Source organism: Thermobia domestica, chromosome 11 (genome assembly GCF_964235325.1).
Source record: "Thermobia domestica chromosome 11, izTheDome1.hap1.1, whole genome shotgun sequence".
NCBI lineage: Eukaryota > Metazoa > Arthropoda > Insecta > Zygentoma > Lepismatidae > Thermobia > Thermobia domestica.
The window spans coordinates 210,600,398-210,624,476 of record NC_137464.1 but is presented as its reverse complement, the minus strand read 5'-3'; the positions used below and the strand labels follow the sequence as shown (position 1 = coordinate 210,624,476).

At 35.7% G+C, this 24,079-nt stretch overlaps 1 protein-coding gene across 1 annotated transcript in view; it reads right to left on the bottom strand.

Annotated features, from left to right (window-relative positions):
* Tsen54 (tRNA splicing endonuclease subunit 54) overlaps positions 1 to 24,079 on the bottom strand; it is a 113,613-nt gene that overhangs the window by 10,609 nt on the left and 78,925 nt on the right. Inside the window, exons 3-4 of the mRNA XM_081731561.1 lie at positions 16,995 to 17,142; positions 11,267 to 13,241 (exon numbers count right to left, since the gene is read on the bottom strand). Of these exons, the coding sequence (XP_081587687.1) occupies positions 11,267 to 13,241; positions 16,995 to 17,142 (2,123 nt within the window). The remainder of the gene's footprint in view (positions 1 to 11,266; positions 13,242 to 16,994; positions 17,143 to 24,079) is intronic.

Sequence of the window (24,079 nt, the reverse complement as noted above, 5' to 3'; positions counted from 1 at the left end):
TCTTAATTTTTTTATTCTTGATTTGTTGAGTTGAAATATGCCCATCATCATCGATGGAGATCTCACCATGTCTATTCAAAATCAAGTGGGGAAAAATCTTATGTATATAAAAGCATATTTTAATTGCATTCTCAGGACCTACTAAAACTAAAACACACACAAAAAAAATCGTGTTATTATTATTACTATCTTTTCTTCACTCCTTATTTAAGCAGATAATATAATAATATACGGGCTATCAACGTACCTAATTTATTTTTGTCTCTTCCTTTATTCTGGAGCTTGTATAAAGTTTTCTACTATTTTGCATTTGATCAATATTAAACCCTTCTAAATCTTTGGTAGGTTTTTTTTTTTTAAGAAAGAAAAAAAATCCCAACCATTTTTTCCACATCTTGTGAATCACATTAGTATTCAATATTACTGCTACTATTATTTTCACTTTTTTATTTTCCATTGTTCTCTTATGTTTTACGCTATTTGTTTGTACTTTTCTATTTATTTAATGGGCTTTCTGCAGATTTGCTGTGTTTGGTACTATGGAAATTTATTTTTTATTATTATATTAACATTTAGTTAGTCTAGTTCATGTGTAAGTAAAACAGTTTTGAGAACTTCATTCAGTATAATATTCCGAGTAGAATAACGAAGATTATTTATTTAAGTTAGTAACAAAGTTTTTCATAGTCATCACATTTTGTTATTCTGGTATAAATTATCTTAAGTTGCTGATGTTCACTTCATTAGTTACTCTAAGCCATATCTCTCGGTCTTTCGTGTCTGGTTACACCAAAGAGGAGTGGATTTCTTATAATTTCTTTAGTTTTTTTTTTTTTTTTTTTTTTTTTGACGTGCCTTATACGGTTCTTTTATCTAGTACCAACAATGATACCCAGCGCAGCCGTGGTTTTTGAATATATAGAAAGACAATAACTTTTCTATTTCATATAGAAATTCTAAACTTCGTTTGGATTCAATACAATATCTTGTTCCTCCTTTTATTATATAGATGTATATCCGAGCAAATCTACTTTCAATAATATTTCAGTATCTTATTGATATAAATTTCAATGTAGGGGTAGAACGAAATACCCAATAACTATATTACAAAATTTTGTTTTGTTTATCGACTGTTTCCCTTTAGACATCTTACAGACTTACTGAAAGCAAATACTATTGTTACTTTTCTATTTCTATCAAACGCAGATACTTTGCTAATATGCAACAGAAAAATAATTGTGTCAGATATAAGTGCATAATATTACATACATCGATTGCAAGATTCATTCTCTACTAAAAAGTTCAAAAACATTAACACACATTCATAAAATGACACCATAGAATAAAAATGATAAGTATTCAAGTATCACACTGCGTCACAACAAAATTATATCTGTACAGTTTCGACAGTTCTTGCTACTATCTTTATTAACGAAGCCTGTTCACTCAAGTGTACAGTCAGCGAAAAAAAAAAAAAAAGTTTAATGAAATTAGTTTCGTAAATAACTTTAGAATGGAAGGACAATTTGAGTATAGTTTTCAGTAAATTAAAAGGAATGTAATTTTGTGTACGTTCCAGTCATACCACCGTTATTCCCAGAGATAACTTTTGACTGCACATCTAATCACTTATGAATACTTCTTGTACCTTTTTGAAAGATGGAAGGATAAAATTAACGATTTGAAAAACCTGGTGCTTTTCCTTTTGGTGTTTCAAGCGGTGAGATCAAGAATCTTATAAAATAGAGGATCTTCCCTTACAACAAAATCTTGAAGCCATACGTCACAGTTTCGCCACCCCTACTCTGCCTACTCCGCCCAATAGGATCGCAATGTTTTGAGCCAACAATCACGGCGGAAACGAAAGTAGCCAATCAGATGATGGCAAAAACGAGAGTAGCCAATTAGACGTGCCGATGCTCGGTTGTTTCTTGGCTTCATCGATTTAATAGGTTGAAGATACATATGGGCAGATCCTCTATTTATAACATCCTTGGGTGAGATTTTTTTTTTCCCTTATAAGCACACGAAACTTGCATAGGAAACACTTGCTTTTGAAGTAAATTTTTTATATCTGATGAACTTCTATAAGTTCATGTCAAACTTAACCCATTAGAAAACTTACACGGAACAACTTAAAATGTATAGTTATAAGAATGGTTATATCTTTTCTGCTAAGGAGAGGAGAGGAGGAGAATCAGTTAATTTTGATTAAAAAAAAAAAAAAACTTTCTGCTTATACTAAAATCTCCGTAAATTTCTTTCTGTTTATACTAAAATCTCCGTAACAAACTTTAATTTTTTTAAAATTTTTATCTCGACTTGCACTTAAACAGTGTAAGATATTTTCATTGTCTTGCCAGGCTGTCGACTTAGCTGTTAATTTAACCGACAATAACTCTCAATTTACACGTTGTTATCTTCTTAACATCTAAAACATCGGGATTTATACTACCATGGAATAGGCACTGAAGAATGGATTTCTCTATGTAACGATTGTTCTGTTCGACGCAGTTCTCCCCCATTCTCCGAGGCGACATCGAAAAAACTAGCTTTTACTTTCTATTGTTTTCTTAGCTCTTATTAAGTCGGCACCACGCAAAACGCGGAAAAAATTACATAATCAACAAAAGCATTGCTGAAAACTTAAGTGAGTAACTTAGTGATAACACCTCATATTGATATGAAGATAATTTAAATTAAATGAACCTCGAACAACTTCCAATGGACTGACATATGTATTAGAACATTACTTATCAGATACTACACATGCATACACAGGAAACATAAGAGAACACGTAAGTTCAAACTGATATGGCTTTAACAAATCACGAAAGGTAAGCATTTATATTTCTTTAATCTTTTTGCCATTGCAGCAGTTTCTTATAGATAATGTATTTAATTTAATGCATGCTTACAGTTTTGCAATTGTGGTTAGATTGCTTAGATTTTAGTTATACAGTGAGAAAATAGCATTAATTTAGTTTGTTTATACTTTACGCTACGTAGAATTGTTAGATTTCATTTAGGATATTTGCTTTGCTTAGTTTTGCTAGCTCAGGTTTGCTTCTATATTTAGTATTGCAATCGACTTTTTTCTCTTTGCTTTTAGATGTATGTCCTTAGTTGTATATTGGCTAGGTTGACTTTGCAGTAGAGGCCTCACGGGCCGGAATTTTTAGCCCAGCTCGGCCCGTGAATTTATAATGTGAGTCCCGACCCGAGTCCGAAATATGTTGTATCCTTTAGACCCGAGCTCGTGTGGCAATCAAATGAGCCCGAAATAAGCTCGAATTAGAGAAACTTACTAATTAATGCAAAATTGTATTTTTATTTACAACAATTGGAGGTTTAATTTTGCACTTTAAAAGCTTACATAATTCAAAGAGAATAACGAAATAAAAGTTATAGTTTACACTTACTAACTAAATGAATTCTCTAAAGAAAATGGTCATTTATATAAGTTCCGTCTCCCTTAGCCTCAATGCATAATAGTGGGACTTTAAAATAAATATTTCATTCATTTCATCTACCTATTAAAATGCTACAATAGCAATAAAAACGCCTGAGCTCCAACCTCTAACTTTTGATTTCAAACCTTTCATTTACGTTTATTTGTGATTTCAGTTTAACAAAGACAAATATTTTAAAGTATGTGCACTTTAAATAGATTATTTAAATAGATCTTTTTCATAAAGTTTATTTTTTAAAATGGTTGTTCAAAACCTTTGTATTTTAATAAGCCTTCTCTAAAATCAATGTGGAAGAGTTATGTTTCCATCTTTGGAGTTCTTCTAAACTATATGTTTGTGGCCAATCCTTTCGACAATGAGATCTCGGAAACTACAGGCTCTACAAAGATGATGTTTTCACTGATCGATTGCAAATTTTGCGTAGATTGTCCAGTTCTAATTGAATATTAAAAAAAAGCCATTATTTCTTTATTACATTTTTACGGGTACGCTGGAAGTGTTGAACTTAAAAAAATAAATAAATAAAGTATCATATCCTACGCATTATACTTTCAAACACCACATAGTTGTATATAGGGGTTATATATGTCTTAAGCGTTTGTTTCATAGCCAAATAATAATGAAAAAGGAAGGATAACCATTTCTCCAGTGTAAGATGGATCTTTATTTTTGGAGTGTTTTGCCAAATGAATACCATGTATAACTGACATTATAATTAATTGTGTATGTAATGTATTTGCTTATTACATACTGCACGCAAGAAGAAAGAAAACACTGGTCATACATGAATTAGAAATTCCAACCGGAAGTAAGCTCAAATCTTGCAAACTGTGTGAGACATTGAGAGAAAATAATCGAAAAAATCTCCCGTTTATGATACCCCATGCCTTTTTTTTTTTTTTTTTTTTTTTTTTTTTTTTTTTTTTTTTTTTTTGGTATCAAGACGTCTTTCATTTGTGTCTGTATAGGGACATGTACAGATGTTGTAGGAAAGAGGAGATTTATGCTCCTATGCGAATGATGCGCTGTGTAGAGAGCGCAGGTTCAGCTAGTTTATATAAATTCTCATGAAACGCCCAACTTGAAATGAAATACTCCAAATATTTAAAACAAAATGTCAATGTGTGCAAATTCTTATGCAAATGGATGTGAACCTAACTTATAGTCCTCAAATAAGTCATGTCGATTGTTGTGAAGAAATAGAATATAATCCACACTCTGGCTGCTCAAACTTTCACTCACAGACAAGCTAAGCATGTTTATTTCTGTTACTTTTAGTTTTTTCTCTCCACTACACAGCTTTACTCTCAATTGCACAATGATAATCAGATTTTTAGTGTAGGCGTCTCAAGTTACAAGTTTAGATGTGCTTTAAAAGTTTTTCAGAACGAATGGTCCGATAAACATCGTTCTACAGTATATTTACAAAGTTAGGCTTGAAAACGTCCGAGAAATATGGCTGCATATTTAAAAACTCGCGGCCCAAGCCCTGCCCGAACCCGAAATGATCTATGCTTTGTAGGCCCGTGTCTGTGTAGACCTCTACTTTGCAGTAACCGCTCGAGTAGGTTGCATTAACTTAATCGATGCTGTATATGACGCTGAGTGTAATTCAATGGATGTATACAATAAAAGTAACAATAAATTTCTTCTATTTTTCAGATACTGACAATGATAACTCCACAATCGATAACGTAATCAACAACCTTTTAGACTATATGGTTAGTACTTACGCATTTATTTACTGTATTTTCTTTTATTAATATTAACTTTTATTAAATTAATCACTCACTAACCATTTCCTTGTATTTACTAATACTTCATATTCTTCTTTTTCTTGTTCACCTTAACTATAGGTTGGTGGGCAACATGGAAATTTTAAAACTTTACTATTATTATTACTTTTATTATATAAATCTATAACTTCATTTAGTCTTAATTAACTTTAATTACACGTAGAATAAGTAACTATACGTTAATACCACATCTGCTGATTTTGCTAGATATGCTGTTGATACTATGATTGACGGATTCTACAAGGAGCTGAATCAACATAGCAAAAGAGCGTAATGCATTCTCTCACAATCCGAATTGATACAGCGTAAGTAAAATCTTTAGATACCTGAAAAATATAGTTGACTTTCAGTGAAATTGTAAACCACGTATTCCTTAATCTCCAGGACTTTTTAACCATGCAAAACCAAATGCAGAAGAAATCCAAAGCGAATAGAAACGGAAAGAAATGCATAATATAAATTTAGTGCTGGACTCTTCATGCTTTTACTATGTGTTCACGCTTTTAACGAATAGTGGCTGGTAATTGTACGAAAGGCAAAGCTTCCCAAACCACTATACTTAAAATGACATAATTACGTTCTCTATCGCTTCATAAAATATTACATATACTAACGCCTTTGCTATGGTTACCTGGATTGAATGATGTGCACACAAAATTCCTGACTTATCTGTCTCTCTTTCTCTTATGAAGTATGACCTTGAAAAATATCTAAAATGTAGCGTTACTTAGATTATTAACTAAGTTACTAAGGTACTGCAAAATGCGGTTCCACTCTCCGCTCTTTTTTCTTATTTTCTTATTGTAGTAATATTTTTTTAAGACGGAAAAGATAAAGAATTCAACAAATCTTTACATAGCAACTTATATCTACAGAACTGCATTAAATATTACATTATCTATTCACTTCGATGTGTAACCTCTACTATAACTGAGCAGAACAGTAATTTAGTGCCACCTTGTTCTTTATTCATTAGAATGCGATTAAGTACTGTGTGTTTGATACACAATCGTAACTGCTGACTTCCTATCAAATTCACGGTTTTCACAAAATTGCAGTATTTCTTGATCTGCCTCAAACTTATAGAATTGATCTGGCACGTGAACAGTTTGAAACATACTCTTGAGGTTAGCATTATAGTTTCGAGCCATTCTGATTATCGAACCTAAACTTTTTAGCTTATAATTTCGGACTATCAGTACAATTTAGTAAAAGAGAAAGTAGTAATTACACAAAACTCTTTCCTTTTAGAAACACATATGCAACTAACTTCTCTCGAAAGACTACGATTTGCTGGTTATCACTACTATGCAAAGATACTACTATACCCTGTTCAAATTACAAATTACGTATTTAGGTTGTTCGCTTCTTTCGAGGTGATACAATCCAATAAATAAATAAATTAAAATATAAAAAAAATCAGACCTTAAAAGTAATCACATATTAAAGAGTGAAAACTATTTTAAAACTTTTAATTATAAATAGACTCTTCGAATAAGACTTTTTTTCTTTCTTAATTTTTTAAATAGACTTAAGTGGCAGACACTGATACTGTGCCTTTGCAAAGATAAGTTCTCCACAACAGTTGTTATAAGCGAGTTGACAGGTACCGTAACATTTTTTGAATAATTGTACCATGTTGGGGATTTTCTTTTTTCAGCACCATTCTCGAATAAGATATTGATGACAGGATGTAAGTATGGATATGGTGGAATGTCGGTGTATAACAACCTGGACATTCCTGAAGAGAAAACAACCATATAAAAATCGACGAAGGGATGAGAATCGTTTCTGAGGAAGAAAGTTTATTTTATGAGAGGCCACCTCCTTGCGAATGTGGACATGGCAATCAAACTGGAACAATTAATTCTTCAAGAATACCAGATAACAAATGAAACGAAAAATCTTTAAGTTTTACGTTCCACGATTATGTCGGCTAGGCTAAGAGACGGGGATGATGAGAAATGAAGGAAATGGAGGAATGAAGAAAAGTGGGAGGAAACGCGACAACCCGAAGAAAACCCACGCACACGGTGTTTGTCCACCACAAAGCTCACTTGGCACGAGCTGGGGAAGAACCAAGGACCCCATTCCCCAGAGGTCAACGCTCCACCACCGTGGCCCCCACCAGACAACTGAAATGTATCAAAATTGGGATAAACACGGTGCTGGTCCCCACTTTTGCTCACATCTCTGCAAACACACAGAAGTACTAGTACGATGTGTTCACAGGACTGTCGACTTTGTTGTTTGTTGTTGTTTATTGAAGTTTAGCATGTCTTTTCAGCAGCAAGTCTATATAAGATATGGGTATGCGGTTTAAGGTGGAACACGAACCATCGTAATGCGTTCAATGCCTTTCCACCGGAATCGAACCCGGGAAAACTTGCACCAAAAAAAAGCACTAGGCTATCGAGGAGGGTTCTATCAACTTCTTGTTCACGTGATGCAGACAGATATTTTCACAAGCTGTCATTATGACTGAATCCTAACACCAAGTAAGTATCAAAACATCGGTGATACAATGAATCAATACCTTAAAAATGCTAAGCTTTAGCAGGAAAGGCATTTCTCTCAATCTTTCTAGATAAGAATGACATTCTTCTGATAATTATTTGGCAACGAGGGATATCATCGACTCAACATATTACAAAAATTTTCACAAAACTGCAATTATTACAGAAAAATGAGTCGGGTGTTCAAATATGGATTTCTTCTATTATTTATTTACCTATAACAGAACTACTATCCTAATTATAATAGACTTAGACAATTTTGGTTATTCTGAAATATTTTTATAAAAGCACATACTCGAATAATACGAGGGTAAGTCAACTGAAATCCATAAAAGTAGAAATAAAAATCCGCATATGGCGCCAGTGAGCTGTAAGTTGGCATGCCTGTTTACGATAGTATGCCGGATGTCTCCTAGGTGGCAGCAGCCGGCAGATGCACAAACACCGGCGCAACAACAGTTCCAAAATTGCAGCCCCACTAGCCACATGCACCAGCGAGGAGCAGCGTTCTGTGATTCGGTTTTTGCGAAGTGAAGGTGTGAAACCGATTGACATTTTTAGGCGAATGAAGGTTCAGTATGGAGATGCGTGTTTGTCACAGCCACAAATCTATGAATGGTGCCAGAAATTTGCAAATGGTGTTACGTCTGTGGCCGATGCTCCACGCCCCGGCCAGGCTCGGACTCCAGAGACCATTGCAGCCGTTGAAGCCATCGTTTTGGAAAACCGCCGTGTGACAATAGACGAAATTGCAGCATGTGTACACATGAGTCATGGATCGGCACATCATATTGTGAATGATGTTCTCCAGTTTCATAAGGTGTCTGCAAGATGGGTGCCCCGACAACTGACGCCTGAACTGAAACAGCGACGTGTTGATGCGTGCGAAGACCTTTTGTGGCGTGCTGAACGTGACGGTAATGCCTTCCTGTCACGAATCGTCACTGGTGACGAAACATGGGTGCATTACGCAACGCGGTGCACGAGTGGTTGCGCCGTCGCCCAAAAGACTTTTTTTTTTCTGCAGGTATTCAGGCTCTTCCGAAGCGCTGGCGGACTTGCATTGAACGAGGAGGGGACTATGTTGAAAAGTGATTTACTTCTGTACCCTGTGTGACCAATAAATATTTAAAAATAATTATGGTTTTCATTTGACTCCCCCTCGTATATATATAATAAAATCAAAAGAAAACAAAAATAAACTAAAGAGAAATAACAGAATATTGGCACTGGTAAAATAAATATTCCAGTTTTACGTACCACGGTTGTGCCGTGTAGGCTAAAGGAGAGGGTGATGATGAGAAATAAATGAAATGGTGGAATGAAGAAAGTGGGAGGAAACGGGAGAACTACGAGAAAACCCACGCACACGGCGTTTGTCCACCACAGCCCAGTTGGCTCGAACTGGGATCGAGCCAGTGACCCCACACACCAGAGGTGAACGCTCTACCACTAAGTCACCGTGACCCAATATTGGCATTGGTGTATAAGAAACATATTATATGTATTACTTTACAAAAGAAGACAAACAATATACAATATATACAATAACGTAATGATCACCTAGGATCAGGACAATATACACTGGGAAAATGAAAAAAAATATAAAAACTTTACTTCTAATATTAAACAAAATAAACCTATGTTTTCCTACAAGTCAACAAGAAACCGTTGGAAAAGTTTCCGTGGCTGCATTAAGACACGGAACGCAAGCTAAAAATTAACTTCTTAAGTAAAATTTAGTTACAGAAAGTAGCTCGTGACCTGAAAACCAAGAACAGAAGCAGTATTTAAACTTCGGGTTTTGAGGTCACAAAGGTCGTTCTCGAATGGTAGGCAAAGGTGCTGGACTTTCGCCGACGAACTCTTGAGTAATAGGCTGCATCGATTTCGGAAAAGAGAGGTCCTGAGTTCCAACTCCATAAGCCACGCAAAGAGGTTTGCTGTAGGTTACCACTGATGCTATCCTGGAAGGTCCAAAGTTCGATCCCGAATCCGTAGCCACACAAAGAGGTTTGTTGTAGGCTTGCAATCTGATCGCTGCTCTAGGCTTGGAAGAGGAAGAAGTGATGAATCCAGTGATCTATAGTGCCTATAATTAGTGCGTGATTAAAACTAATTATCGTGTGGTATGAATATTAGACCAGGAGCTGACTTCCAAGACAAGGCCGAAACATGTAAGTAGCCAGTAATGGAATTCAATGCATAAATGATAGATTCACTCTTAAGACAGTTCTAAGCGATATAGCCCAAGGCTTAACTTATGCCTGGCGTGTTATTTCAGATCACCTTGCTGATATAATGATTTTGTTCGTAGGTCAAACAAAATCTATTTTATTTCATTAAACTCTATTAAATTAACTTTTGTGACACACAGAGTTTGACTCTGGTTTAGCAGATAAGCAGTACTGACCAACAGATTCCCTTTTGTTGTATAGCTTATGTAAATAAACAATCATCATCATTATATGTTTTCTCTCTTATTCCATTTTGCAATTCCTTAATAAGTTTAACGAAAGGTAGTAAGAACTAGTAGCATTATATTAGCGAAGATTCACCAAGTAGTTTGTAAAATAATTATGCCCTTATTTATGATGGAGTTGCGGGGATTCATCGCCCAGCCCCATTAGGAAGAAGAAGCATATACGGTTGATTGCATTGCAGATAGCATACCCTACAAGGGAATCGAATCATAGGTCACACTCTAGCACTGTACTACCACACCGACACTAATAAGAATAGTAACATTCTAAGACAAGAATAATTATCTTGTTCTAATAACTTGATAAGATCATCTAACGTATTTTCTGCCTAATGTTTGTTTTAACAGTTTCAGATATAACGGATACGATAACGAAAGATCAAGTTCTCTATTGACCTTAGAAATATAATTTCAACTTCGACAAATTTGAATGAAGGGAGAATTCATATGCAGATAAGTTCGCGATTTCACATTATATTATCCACTATGATCATATCATGACATGAAGCTACCAATTTAACATTCTTCATATTCACTCGACCTAGCCCAGACTTTGTTCTAGCATTAACAGCTCCTTTGCATAAAACGCACCTTAGAAGTTACATACAAGTAGTTACTGTGACTAAATCTTTCTTTCCAAGTTACAGGGTTAAGCTAACAAAATAGCATACGAAACTACATGAAATGCTAGGGAGAAATGTGTCATTTTATAGGGCGCTAAATGAAAAAGGATAACGTACTGTACTAAATTTCATCGTGCTTTGTGCTACACAACAGAGTCAGGAGGAAAAACTTTTGACACTCTTTATATGATGTCTGATTCTGTTATCTACATATAACATTTAGTCATGCCCGAGTTAAGATTCTTCGCACTCGTGTATGGACATCATTGGAATAGTGATGAACTGATGCCTACTGATATATTATTTTGGGTTTCTTTCGCAATGAATTCCTTCCAACCCCTGCCCCTATACATATACAAAAACTATATTTACTTACCTACACTGGTGCTTTCCTGAGGTTTTAATAAAGGAGTGACTTCTTCGGCCCATAATGAAGTTAACGGGTTTTCTAGAACACTTAGTTTCTTCTTAAACTCATTCCATGTCCTAGCACACACGGGGACTTTAGGTATTGAGCTTTCATATACTTCATCTTGTTCTTTCAACGCGCCAATTCTTTTATGATAAAAGTATCTTCCATTCGCATTCCTTGGTTTTTTCGGCTTCTTTCGATTATTTGGCACATTAGAACCACTAACACACTGTGAGCTGCTATCACCCGCCTTGATAAATTTGTCACGTCTAAAATCATAATTATAATGATCACGCTGCCTATATGCACTATCCCTCTCAATATCACGTCTAGGGACGGGAATAAAATCACCTTCAGATCTGTTGGAACTTCCAGACATGGGAACGTCACTTCTATCTTGTCTAGGTGGTCTAGACATTTGCATGTCACGTTCATTTGAGGTACAATTTCTCGGCGGCGACAAGGGCCTCATGTTATTTGGTTCTTCCCATCCCCTATTCCGTTCCGAAGACATCCACGACGATTCAGCGAAATCTTGGTTAAAAAGATTTGGTCTACCCCAGTTACGCATCATCTCGACATTTCGTTCAAAAGATGGGCATATTCTGGAGGAATTTCTATTACTGTAATTACTACTGTTTGGTGTTACATCTGAGTAAACTAGAATTGGTGATTGTCCTGTGCTGAATGGAGTAAGTGGAATGTTTTGTGGATAAGGCAATAACCTTTCACAGTCATTCACATACGGCAATCTATGACTAGAGAACGGACCCCAATAACCTTGATTCGGACTTGGAGGCATCGAGAATGGTGGCCTAAATGGATCGGCAATAACGGGAATTTGAGGAGGACAATGAAATGATGGATTGAGAGAGGAATAAGTTTGCAAGTCCCAAGCGGAAGATCTTAACCTATTTTGAGAAACAACACCCATTGCTCGATTTTGCCAAGAACCAAAGGAATATTCTCTTTTCCTGTAGAAGTTTCCCGGACCCCGATCCACATCTCTTCCATATCTCTCTTCGTTTCCTCGTCCGTGTGAATACCGTGGTCCTGAAGTTTGATTGTCTCGCTGCTGCCAAGGTCTATTGTTTCGTTGCACCCACGGCTGATTTCGTCGAATTTTTTTATTAGCAGGTTCATAGTCCTCACTATCTTTTCCACCTATCCCGACAGCATGTAACTTGAACAAATCGATTTGATACTCTTTTTTGCTCGGGCGTACGTTTGGAGGTAATAAATCCAAAGATGGCACAACAACAGTTACCACTTTAGTCCCATGCGCACTAATTATTGAGTCTAGAATTTGCTTTCGTTTTTGGTCACTTTTTAAACTTTTGGCTTTTTCATCTTCAGCATTTTCCTCCACCTCATCTTCATCCACCAGGTCTATGACTTCAATTTCATCATAGAATCGTTTTATTTCCTGATTCAATTGGTCATTAACACTTACTTTAGATTCTGATTTTAATGGCTTTGATTCTTCTTTGACGTCAATTATTTCAATCACATCTTCAGTCTTGTGTTCAAATACAATCTGAATGTCGTTTTCACTCGACTTATCATGTTTAGAATCGGTTTTTTTGTCGTCAATTTCAACTATTTCCACAACATCCACACTATTTTTACTGGCTGTTGATTCTTTGGGTGATTCCGAACTCGTTGACGTTGTTGTTCCTGTTCCTGCATTTGTATTCGATGTCTCGCGCCATTTTCTCTGTTTTTTCTGTCCAAGAGTGTGTTTGTGTAAGCGAATTTGTCGCTCATATTGAGTAACATTTAGCGATCCTTGATGTCGAATTAGACGATATCCTTGGCGAAGAAGATGGGCGTACGCACGGTATTCGTTTAATGAACAACCAGTCTCTGGACCAAGAAGAATACTGTAGGCTTGTTGAATACTCATGGCAACACCACCAAACATCAGTTCAAGGGAATTCTGAAAATAGAAAGAAAGAAAAAAATTAAATACTTGAGAAGAGCAGTTAAGGCTAATCATTACATTTTCCACATCTTTCCTGAATTATTTGTGAAAAATGTTAAGACAATTAAGAATCGTCGTAAAATTAAAAACAAAGCCAATTAGCATTTATGAAGTTTGAGTCATAAGATTTCGTATTAATGGCCAACAATCCCTTCTATATTCTGTTTCAATGAAATCTTTCAGTTTTACGGGTATGCCGGCTAGGCTAAAGGAGACGGTGATGAGAAATGAATATAAATGGTGGAATGAGTAAACTGGGAGGAAACGGGAGAATCCCGAGAAAACGAACGGACACTGTTTGTCCATCGCAAAGTCCACTTGGAGCAAGGTAGGATCGAACTAGGGACCCCATGCACCTGACGTGAACGTTCTACCACTGAGTTACCGCCCCCTTCTATATTCTGTTTATTCCCCTAGAATAGTGGTTCCTAACCTTGGGGAGGGGGGTGAAAATTGAGCAAGGGGGCGCAAGTTATTAACAGAAATAAACTTCATTTGTAATTTTAAATATTACTAATGTTGTAGCAAAAACGCTGAATTAAATACTGCACGAACACAATTATTGAGTATAGGAACTGTAGTTTCACTCAGAACAAACCTGAAAAAATAATACAGCACTACAACGATATGCAGAAGTTTTGCTGGAAATAAATGTAAATTGCTGATAATTATATTATTATTATTATTATTATTATTATTATTATTATTATTATTATTATTATTATTATTATTATTATCACAAAGTTGAAAATTCAATGTCGCATCTGAAATCGCAGGGGTCAGACCAGCGAGCAGCAAAGTCGAGAGTGCCAGATAAAAAAAAATGAATGGAAACCATTGCTTTAGAATTTCTGCAATGAGTCATAATTGGAATACTTCTTGAGTAACGTTCGGCTGTTTATAGCTTTCGTAATTATCAGAGAAGCAGAATGCGCACGGGTGCAGAAGAAACCATAAAACAAAATATCAATTAATTTGTAAGAGAACGTAAACAGATATGTAACTATATAATATGTGTATGTACTAAATAACAAAAAGATATATAATATTTTGGTTCCATTTTATTTTTTCTTTCCTTCTTAACCCTTCCTGCATATCTAGTGGCTATCACGTGCACTTTTGGTACACGTGGTCCAGGGCTTAATTCTCGATGGAAGAACAAAACTTCGTTCGAATTCCATCTTAAACGATACTTCTACGTCTTAGCGTGCTGAAAAGAGAAGCCAAACTTCAACAAATAATCTTTTCTTCTTTTTTTTTAAATTACAATGTTTTATCTCGGCATGTGAAAGAATTTGAAATAATAATAATAATAATAATAATAATAATAATAATAATAATAATAATAATAATAATAATAATAATAAATAACCATTGAGCATAGCAATTTCTGAACTACGTGAAACGCCTTAGAAAGAACTATTAGTCCATTTTTTGACTACCTAATTCCCAGATATCATAATGATAATTGGTATTCCTTACTAGCACAAACTCAAAAAAAAAAAAAAAAAAAAAAAAAAAAAAAAAAAAAAAAGGAGTAGGGAGCGTAAATAAGCCAGAAAATTATCATGATTAATTTTAGAACGTAATATAAATATACAAAAACTATATTAGAATTCTACTTACATATCGTTGTAAAAACCTGAATTTGAATGTAAAATTCGAATTGTTGCGGTGCGATAAAAATTCTTAATTCACTTGCGAATGCTTCTGATTATATAGATCTATTTTAATACACGTGGTGCGGTAAAAAGATACAATAATAATAACGTACTTATTACACATTTGTATACATCTTATTTATTCAACATATTAGTGTGTATATTACATTTAAGAAACTCAAAATCTTGTTTTTGAAGCTGACATAATTTAAATGGTGCCCATTTCTCGACATGAACTCTTCAAGTCTCCTGCCGAAGCTGTCAAAAACAAGCCTCAATATTTGTTTTGATTTGGCAGCGATTTCTTGGCGTATAGTACTTTTAAGTTCATTATATGGTCTGTTTACGTAAACCCTCGATTTAAGGTATCCCCACAAGAAAAGAATCACAGACACTGAGATTTGGGGAAAGGGCGGGCCAAACAATGTCACCATTGCGAGAAATTAGGCGACCAAGGAACCTTACTCTTAAAAATCATTACAATGTCTGCTGTGTCAGCAGCTGCCTCATCTTGCTGTAATCACATTCGGCTTTGATTTAAGCGTCTTCTTCTAAGTTCGGGTGCCAAGAAATTTTCCACAATTTACAGATAACGCTCTGCAGTCCCATAATTGTTTGTCCTGCATACAAAGAAGTATGGCCCAATTACATAATTCTTCGCAACTCCACATCACACTGTCACTTTGTCGCTGTGAAGGGGACGTTCATATATCTCTCTAGGGTTCTGAATAGACCAATAGCAGAAGTTTTGGTTTTTCATATAACCAGATAATTCACATTGCCACTTACCAATGAAAACCGGCACATCATTTTGCTGCAGAGGAAGAAATGGACATCACTTGGATATCATCTTCAAACCTACGACTGTTTTCAAGATTTTTGTTTAATGGCTATTAAATGGCACAGGTACCCCAATATGTTGAATATATAAAAATGTACAAAGTGTATTATTATTATTAAAAAACAGCAGATCTTATTGGCGCAGTCCGTACAATTCATTCACAATACACAAACATTCTGATTATTACTTCGACTGGAAAAAGGATACGTTAGTGTACATAAGGAAAGGGAAACAGCACTAGGACACGTAGCGTTGGGAAAATATAACGTATGCATTTAACTATATTAAACTTTCTGATAGATGTATCCAGTGGCGGATCCAAGATATGATAAAGGGAGGGGCTAAACCATAGTTCGTCGCTTTATCCAGTGTAAAGCAGGATTGAAGGCCATTTTATCCAGTATATACCTGAGCGTCAAGGGGGGTTATAGCCCCTACAGCCCCCCACATTGGTTCCGCGCCTGGATGTATCATTGCACAAGAAGTATGTCTACACAAAATAGTAAATGACATATTTGATAATAATGAATTTTTACAATACATTAAATTTAATATCAGAGACAGAACGTTGAGAAAAAGAAATTCGATTGTCGTATAAAACATATAAAACAAATACGTACAATAATTCACCGTTGGCTAGAACGTGTAAGCTGTATAACAAGATAGCACAAAGTGTAGAAGAATTTGATTTTAATCTTAACCAGCAAGCGTTTATAAAGTTAATCAAAAATAGATTTTTATCGAATAATGATACAAAATAAAATAAAGAGCTATAGGCATAATTATGGACTCTACCTATATACTGGTATCTTCTTGCTTGCACGTATAAGTGCGTATGCCTATATATGTAAGCATATATGTTAAAAATATTTACGTGTATGGTGTGTACTTAAATGTGTATATCTGGAAATATTTAGAAGCATAGCCCTAAGTGTTGTTTATAGTAATATTTGTTATCTAACTTTGTGTATCTAAAAAGAATGTTTCTTGCCATTTTTGTATTTTTATTTTCAATTTTTTTCCTTTTTACTAGAATCTTTTTCTTTTCTTTTTATCACTTACTAATATAGTAATTGTTTTTTTAATGTTTGTAATATATTGTAAGAGCCTTCTGTAAATGGAGATTTTTTTTCTGTTGAAGATAAAGAAGTAAATAAAAAATCTTGCAGGTTACAGATAATAACTTTCCAAAATATAACTACCTACCGTTTCCAACAAAAACATAGCTTCTTCTGGAAACAACATTAACTTCCCATCTTTTTCATGACCCATAGTTTGCCATTGACGACCAACTCTTCGCGTAACTTCCGCTACTTTTCTTTGAGGATCCCATTCAGCTCCCGCTAACGCATTCCTAAGAAGATAAAAAAAAAAAAAAAAAAAAAGTAATAAAATTAAACTCATAAGAAATTGAGGATGATACAAAAATAACAATTTTCAATATGGAGCTGGCAAACAGACTAGAGCTAAAGTTACTTGTTACATTATTGGTCGAAAGTTATGTCTTGCTGTTGAAAAGAAATTAATTAAAGATATACCACGTTGACTTGACACCTAGTCTTCCCTTCCAAGCGCTGCTATCAGCTGAAGGAATTCAACTCCCTTTGGCTAAGGCTCTCTCGCTTAGCAACAATTGAACCCTTATTTGCTCAACGTGTGGGTGTGAGCTTTAGTTCGCATTTTTGCCACGGTTCAACACATTTTGGCAGCACTATAACACGCATAAAAGAAAGAAGTAATAGAGACTTAAAACAACAGATGTAAGAAAATTGTTTAATTTCCTTAATATTACCAGCATTTTGATTCAATCGTACGACAGAGACTTAGATCAATTTATACGTCAGTACAGAAACCTTGATAATGAAGTGAAATTTCTAATTAACCATACAACGGTTATTGCCCTTTACATTAATGGAGGCGAATGATTGATGACAGTCAATGACTATTAAATGAATGGTGGAATGAAAATGAGAGAGGAAACTGAAAAACCGAGAAAACCCAGACATGATATTGTTCACACCAAACTCACAGGACTTAGAATCGAACCGGAGGGACCCTCTCATCAGAAGTGAGCACTACCACTAACTCGCTGTGTTCCTTCCCTGCCACCTTCTACTTACAGAAGATTTGGATAATACTTGGAATGTAAATGCTACAGTGTTATATTTGTAAATACTGAGATTACGTAAACTGTGGACTAATATTTTATTCTCCTGCGCAAAAAAAAAAAAAAAAAAAAAATTTTCACATGTTTTTATTTTTTCCCTGAGTGGATTTTAAACACTTTCTTTCTCAGAGTTTACAGTTGAGATAGGACTTGGATTTTAATGAGTATCGGTCTGTTATGAAAAATGAGCTATACAAATACCTTAACTTTACTTATGTCTTGCTGTTGTGCACTTCGACTTCCTTTGTTGTTTTCTTAATTCATATTTCCTTCCTACTATATTTAGTAACAGTAACCCTGGAATTTTAAAACTACATTAATGCTTGCTTCACTTCCTTTATTTATTTTTCTTCAGGTTTCCAATGCATACATACTAAGCTACTTTGCAACAGAATATCCTTAAATGAATAATTTTTGACCATTTCCTGTAACATTTTAATTTGCTTTAATAAAGGATTCTCATACAACGATTAATGGATTTGTTGGTACCTGTGTAACATTAATCTTATTTTATTACTAGTTCAAATATCCATTCTTCGCATGGGTCAGGTACACAAACTGAACAACGAAAGGAAAAAATATCGGTCATTTTCTACTACTTTTACATATCCCGGTAAACACCCCTTGAGACCCCCTTCAACTTTTGAAAAAAAAAAAAATTCCTCAGGCCTCCAGCCGATGGGGGATGTATTTGAAAGTCAATGCCTCTGGGAGTATCATCATTCATCTCTGTGACCGTGAAAACTACGAATTTGATACTGATATCGGTCATTTTAGATTATTATTTTTTACATGTCTCGGTACCCCCCACCCCGGTGATCCCCGGTCCGCAGTCGAATGGGGTGAATTTGAAAGTTAATGCGATCGGAGTTTCACCATTGATCTCAGCGACCGCGAAAGCTATGAATTTGACACTAATATCGGTCCTTTTCTACTACTTTTACATGTCCCGGTAACCCCCTCCCCTTCGGAGACCCCCTGGTTTGAATTTAAAAAAAAAAAACCGCTTCGTCTTGGTCTGGGCCAATGAACCGGTGACCAAAATTTGGTAACTCTCGGTCATTCGTCTTGTCCCCAGGCCGCACACACAGACAGACCACAAACAAACTCTCTATTTTATTTATAAGATATTAGATGATGCTAACTTCGCTATATTTGTATGAAAACTTTTTTGTTTCTTTCTGATGCAAAACGGTAACTCGTATGAATTTCTATCTAATATTTGGATCTATATATGAGTGTGTGTGTGTACATTCTCTTATAAACATGTTACTTAACCTTGTTCTTTATATTTCATTTCGTCATTTCCTTATTCATATTTTTATGTAGTGAAAGTACCATCTGTAGGATCTTCGTTGTATGTCATGAAATGACGTATGGATGGCTATTGGATTAAACCGGTCTGTTTGCTCAATTGCTTTACGATTTCTGGGAAAAAGAGAAAGGAAACATATTGTCCGATCTCTCCGTATAGTTTGGAGAGATATATCTTAATTCCAAAATGTGACACTAAACTCACTTGTTAATATCTTATAACTTGTGAGATAAGTTAGGAAATAAATTAAGATATATTCATGTTGATTTACTCAACTAATTCTGCAATTTTAAATTCTTTTCTTAACTTCAGCCTGCTTATCTCATTTCTGCAATATGTCCCTATCCACTAACTATTGCTGTTGCATTTGCACAGTCCATCTACTAAGTTTCGTGATTGGTAGTAGTAAGCATACGTTATTACTCCACATACATCCCTCCTTTTTCCATACAAGTAGGGGCACGGATGTAAAAAACCCTTTTGGAAGTCTTATTGCTTGCTTGCTTGCTTGCTTGCTTGATTTTTAGTTTAGTGTCCCTTTCAGCAGCGAGGCTATACGAAACGTGAACCTACTGATTAACGTGGAATCCGAATCACATGAGCTCCTGCTGGGAATCGAACCCGGGTCTCCCACGCCAAAGGCGCGTACGCTAAGGAAGTCTTATTGCGTGACCCTGTTTAACTCACTGGTAACAGCCTGCTGGCTATTAAAAATGGAGTAAAACTTCTGCCATTTCAGTTTGAAATTAACCTTAGAGAACAGAAAGAAGTCTGTTGGGGCTAGGTCGGGAGAATAAGGGGGTGGCAGACGCATGGAACTTTTTTCTTGGCCAAAAACCGCAGCCAAGATAGTTTTTATGACAAGGCGCGTTGTCATGAAAAAGCAGCCACTCGTAAGAATCATGAACTTCCGCTTTACAAGTAGAAGTCTCTTCAACAACCGACCATAATGTCTAGCTGTAAACTGCTCCTTGATAGTGTGACTATCGGGTATGAATTCTTTGCGTACCACACTTCTCCAGTAGAACACACCATGACTTCTGAATGTGCGTTTTTAGTGTGGACGTACTAGCACCCGAGGTAGAAGTAATTGGTATAAAGCTGACTTTGGTCTCATTTGATACGGAATGCATCCAAGAGTGACACTTGTACCTTTTCCACTGTTTTGCAGTGTAATATACGAGTGAACTGATGCGTTTAGGGGTGTACGAGTGTATATACAATTAAATTTAGTGAGCTCAACATAATTCTAGGTTTTAGGATTATTTTGTATAACTGGAGTGTGGAGTGATTCTAAGTATTGTTGAGCTTTGATGTATTCCAGGAAAGTGAAAACTGCACCTAATGCAACGAACATATTTCGGAAGGGCCTTGGTGGCTCGGTAGAGCGTCCTTGGTTCGATCCCCGCTCAAGCCAAGTGAACTTTGTGGTGGACAATCACCGTGTGCGTGGTTTTTCTCGGGGTTCTCCAGTTTTTTCCCACTTTCTTCTCCCCACCATTTCATTCACTTCTCATCATCACCGTCTTCATTAGCCTAGCCGGTATAACAGTGGAACGTAAAACTGAAAGATTTTAATTTCATTTTAACATGTTTCGAGAAGCTGCAAAAGTACTTCTTTAAATTTTGTACATGTGCTTGTAGTATTTACTGTATTTCTGAGTAAGAACGTACATTTAGAAGCATGTGTGGAATTAAAAATAAAAGTTGTTAATTAATCCCCGGTTTCAATATAACTTTTTTCAAAACAAGCCTCATTATTTATTACTATTATTAATATTATCCTTTCTATTTATTTCTTTTGCAAATTTGTTATTAAATAGCTACCGGTAATCTGATCACACAATTTTCCAGACAGAATTTTAAGATGTTCATAAGCAAGGAATCAAATCTCTTCTTACACCTTCGTTGTTTAAGAGTACCAAGGGTTAGAATACCTACTGTGTTCCTCTTGTCAAATTACTTAATAAAATATAAAATACGATGTACGGTATTTTAACTGAAAAAGATAGTATCCTATTAGTTATACAACCTTTCGTCAAAGTGTTAGAAACAACCAGTAAAACTAACACTGATATACAAATATTCAAATCATGTCTTCCCCCCCCCACACCTCTTTAACGTCCAACCGCCGCCACTGATACCATAGTTACTACAAAAAATGCTTAGAGGTTCAGTGAGATGCGATGCATGACCATCAAGGAAAACCAACACAGGAGTTTTGTTATTTGACTTTTCAAGCCATGGTTGAAAGGCGTTAATCATATTTTCATAAAATGTCTCTCATGTCAACCAACCTGACTCAGATCTAAAAAATACACCAATTCTTATTCATTAAATTAGCTACAGAAGCTGGTGTTCGTTTGTAACTGTATACAATCATCGGGGGAGCCAAAATACTAGAAGCACTAGCTATAATCAGCGTTATCATACATTCTTTTTCATCATTGCTTGCATGTGTATACAGTTTTTTCTTCCTTACGAACTAACACTATTCCCTTTCGGACATAAAAAGAATGCAGTCTCGTCTGCGTTAAGAATTCTGGATGTATCTGTAGGTGCCTGGATAAAATACTGCTCTCTTGGCTGTTCAGTTCACACACCTCGGCTCAACAAGAGGAGGAAGTACCACTATCTATCTCTGTTCTAAACAATGAAAAGTTAAGAAAAGCAGATCATGAAGTTTTATTTTGTCTAAACCTGTTTTAGAACAATCACAAAACACTTTACTCTGTAAAATAACGATGTTTGCATCATTGCGTTACTCAAATCCATTGAAAAATTTTCATGTCAGGTCCTGGTCAAAACAATATTTTGCTGCTCCAATAAGTGGCACCCCCTGTCAGCTTTTGGACCGAGACATCCAAATTTAGTGAAATTGATAACAGAAGACAAGCGTTACTTTCTCGTTTAAATTATGTATGATATTCTTAAATTAATGCCGTTATGCTGTTTACCAATGCCTGTCATGCAGTGTCAGCTACTGGAAAACCCTACAAAAATGACACCAATATCTGACATCCCCCCCCTCCCCCTGAAGTTTTAGAGTTTGAAATTTAACAAAATTTTCCTCCTGCGATTCACTACCCTGGCTCACCAATACTACATATTCAACATGCTACTGAACTAGAAAAATTCATAAACTAATATAAGAGTAACGAGGTAAGTAGGCTTACCGTATTTCTTAAGAATTATTCTCACTTCTGCATATTTGCTGATAGCACATAATTCAACTTCGGCATGTTTCTACTAATTGGCGCATAAATTAACCACGATTAAGCAAAATGTTGCTAAACCACCAAGAAAAGTGTGTGCTTTCATACACAAATAACCTTATTATGTTCAATTTATGATAAAAGTGTCAGCTTTTGGAGCAGTGTCAGCTATTGGTGCACTTACCTTACTGTGAATTAACATGTCATATGAAAAGGCTACCTGGCGGAAGACACAGATCTTAGCTCACAGATGGACATATATCTCATAGGGCATGTTCATGGGCGTCGGCAGGGGGTCAGTCGACCCCCCCCTGGAAATCTAGTAATATTACCTTGATCTTGAAGTGGTCAAGTATATATATTGAACTTAGAAGGAGTTTCCGGAGACAGGATCTTATGTTCCCTCCGTAGCACTTCACGATAATACCTGTTTTCAAAATCTCAAACGTTGAAAGAATCAAGCAAGTTATCCTTAATCGTTCCCATAGAAAATGCAGAGCCACATCTTTTAATACTTCTGCAGTCGTTTCCTTTGTAAAGCAGAATAAAAGTGTTTCTCAGACTCATTGCAATAATCGGAAAAATATGAGCATTTAACACATATTGATGTTAAAAATAACCCAAGAATTCTGTTTGTGAAGGCAATAATGTCACCGATTCCTCTGCACCTGTTTGCCCTCCGGCTGTAGCCAGGTGATCCTGAACGACCCCGCCTTCTTTTAAATTGCAAATGCAGCAGGGACAATGATTCTAATGCTGTCAAACATTGTCTTCCTTGTTCTTAGTAGCGTTCTGAGCAGAAAGAAATTGAGCTTTTTTTTTTCCCCCTGAGACCCCGCGGTTTAAAAGTACAATGTTATTTTTAGCGGTGAGGATGGAGATTGACCCTTTTCAAGAAGAGAAAGGTTTAGTTTTGCATAGTTGGTAGTGTGCAGTTATTGGAAATCCGTGTTTCTGGTGTGTCATAAAGGCGGTTTTCGTTTTCAAAACTTTAAAGTTGATCGAGAGTGTCGGAAAGTGATAAATGTGTGTGGTTTTCGATCTCTGGTCTCTTTCAGAGTTTAGTGGGTGTTTTCCCCCTTAGTTTATAATTTATTTAATATCTCATGTGTAGGTGAGTGAATGAGAAAGAATCGCTTTTTAAAAATTAATCATGCATAAGCATAAGCAAATGAATCTCGATGTTTTTCTAAAACAGCAAGTGTCCTCAAAATTGGAAAACACCAAACGTGATATTCTGTGTGTTGAAAATCTGAGCGAAGAAAAAGTTACCGAAGGGCAATATCGTTAGCGTACCTTCTCCCCAAATGTCCTCTTGTGCAACTTTATTAGGTGAGGAGACGTCCTGTGACTCAAAAGACATTGGCAATTATGTAGACTTAAATTTGCAGTCAAGTTTGTCGGACACTGGTCGATATGAAATATTGATGTCGCCGTGACACCCGACCGAAACATATGATTTTAAACAAGATGTTATGCCAGGAAAACGCCCCTTTTTGTATAAGTGGTTTGTTGAATTTCCGTGGCTAGCATATTCTAGAAAGTTGCGAGGAGGATTGTGCAAGCAGTGTGTTCTTTTTCGATGTCCGGTAAA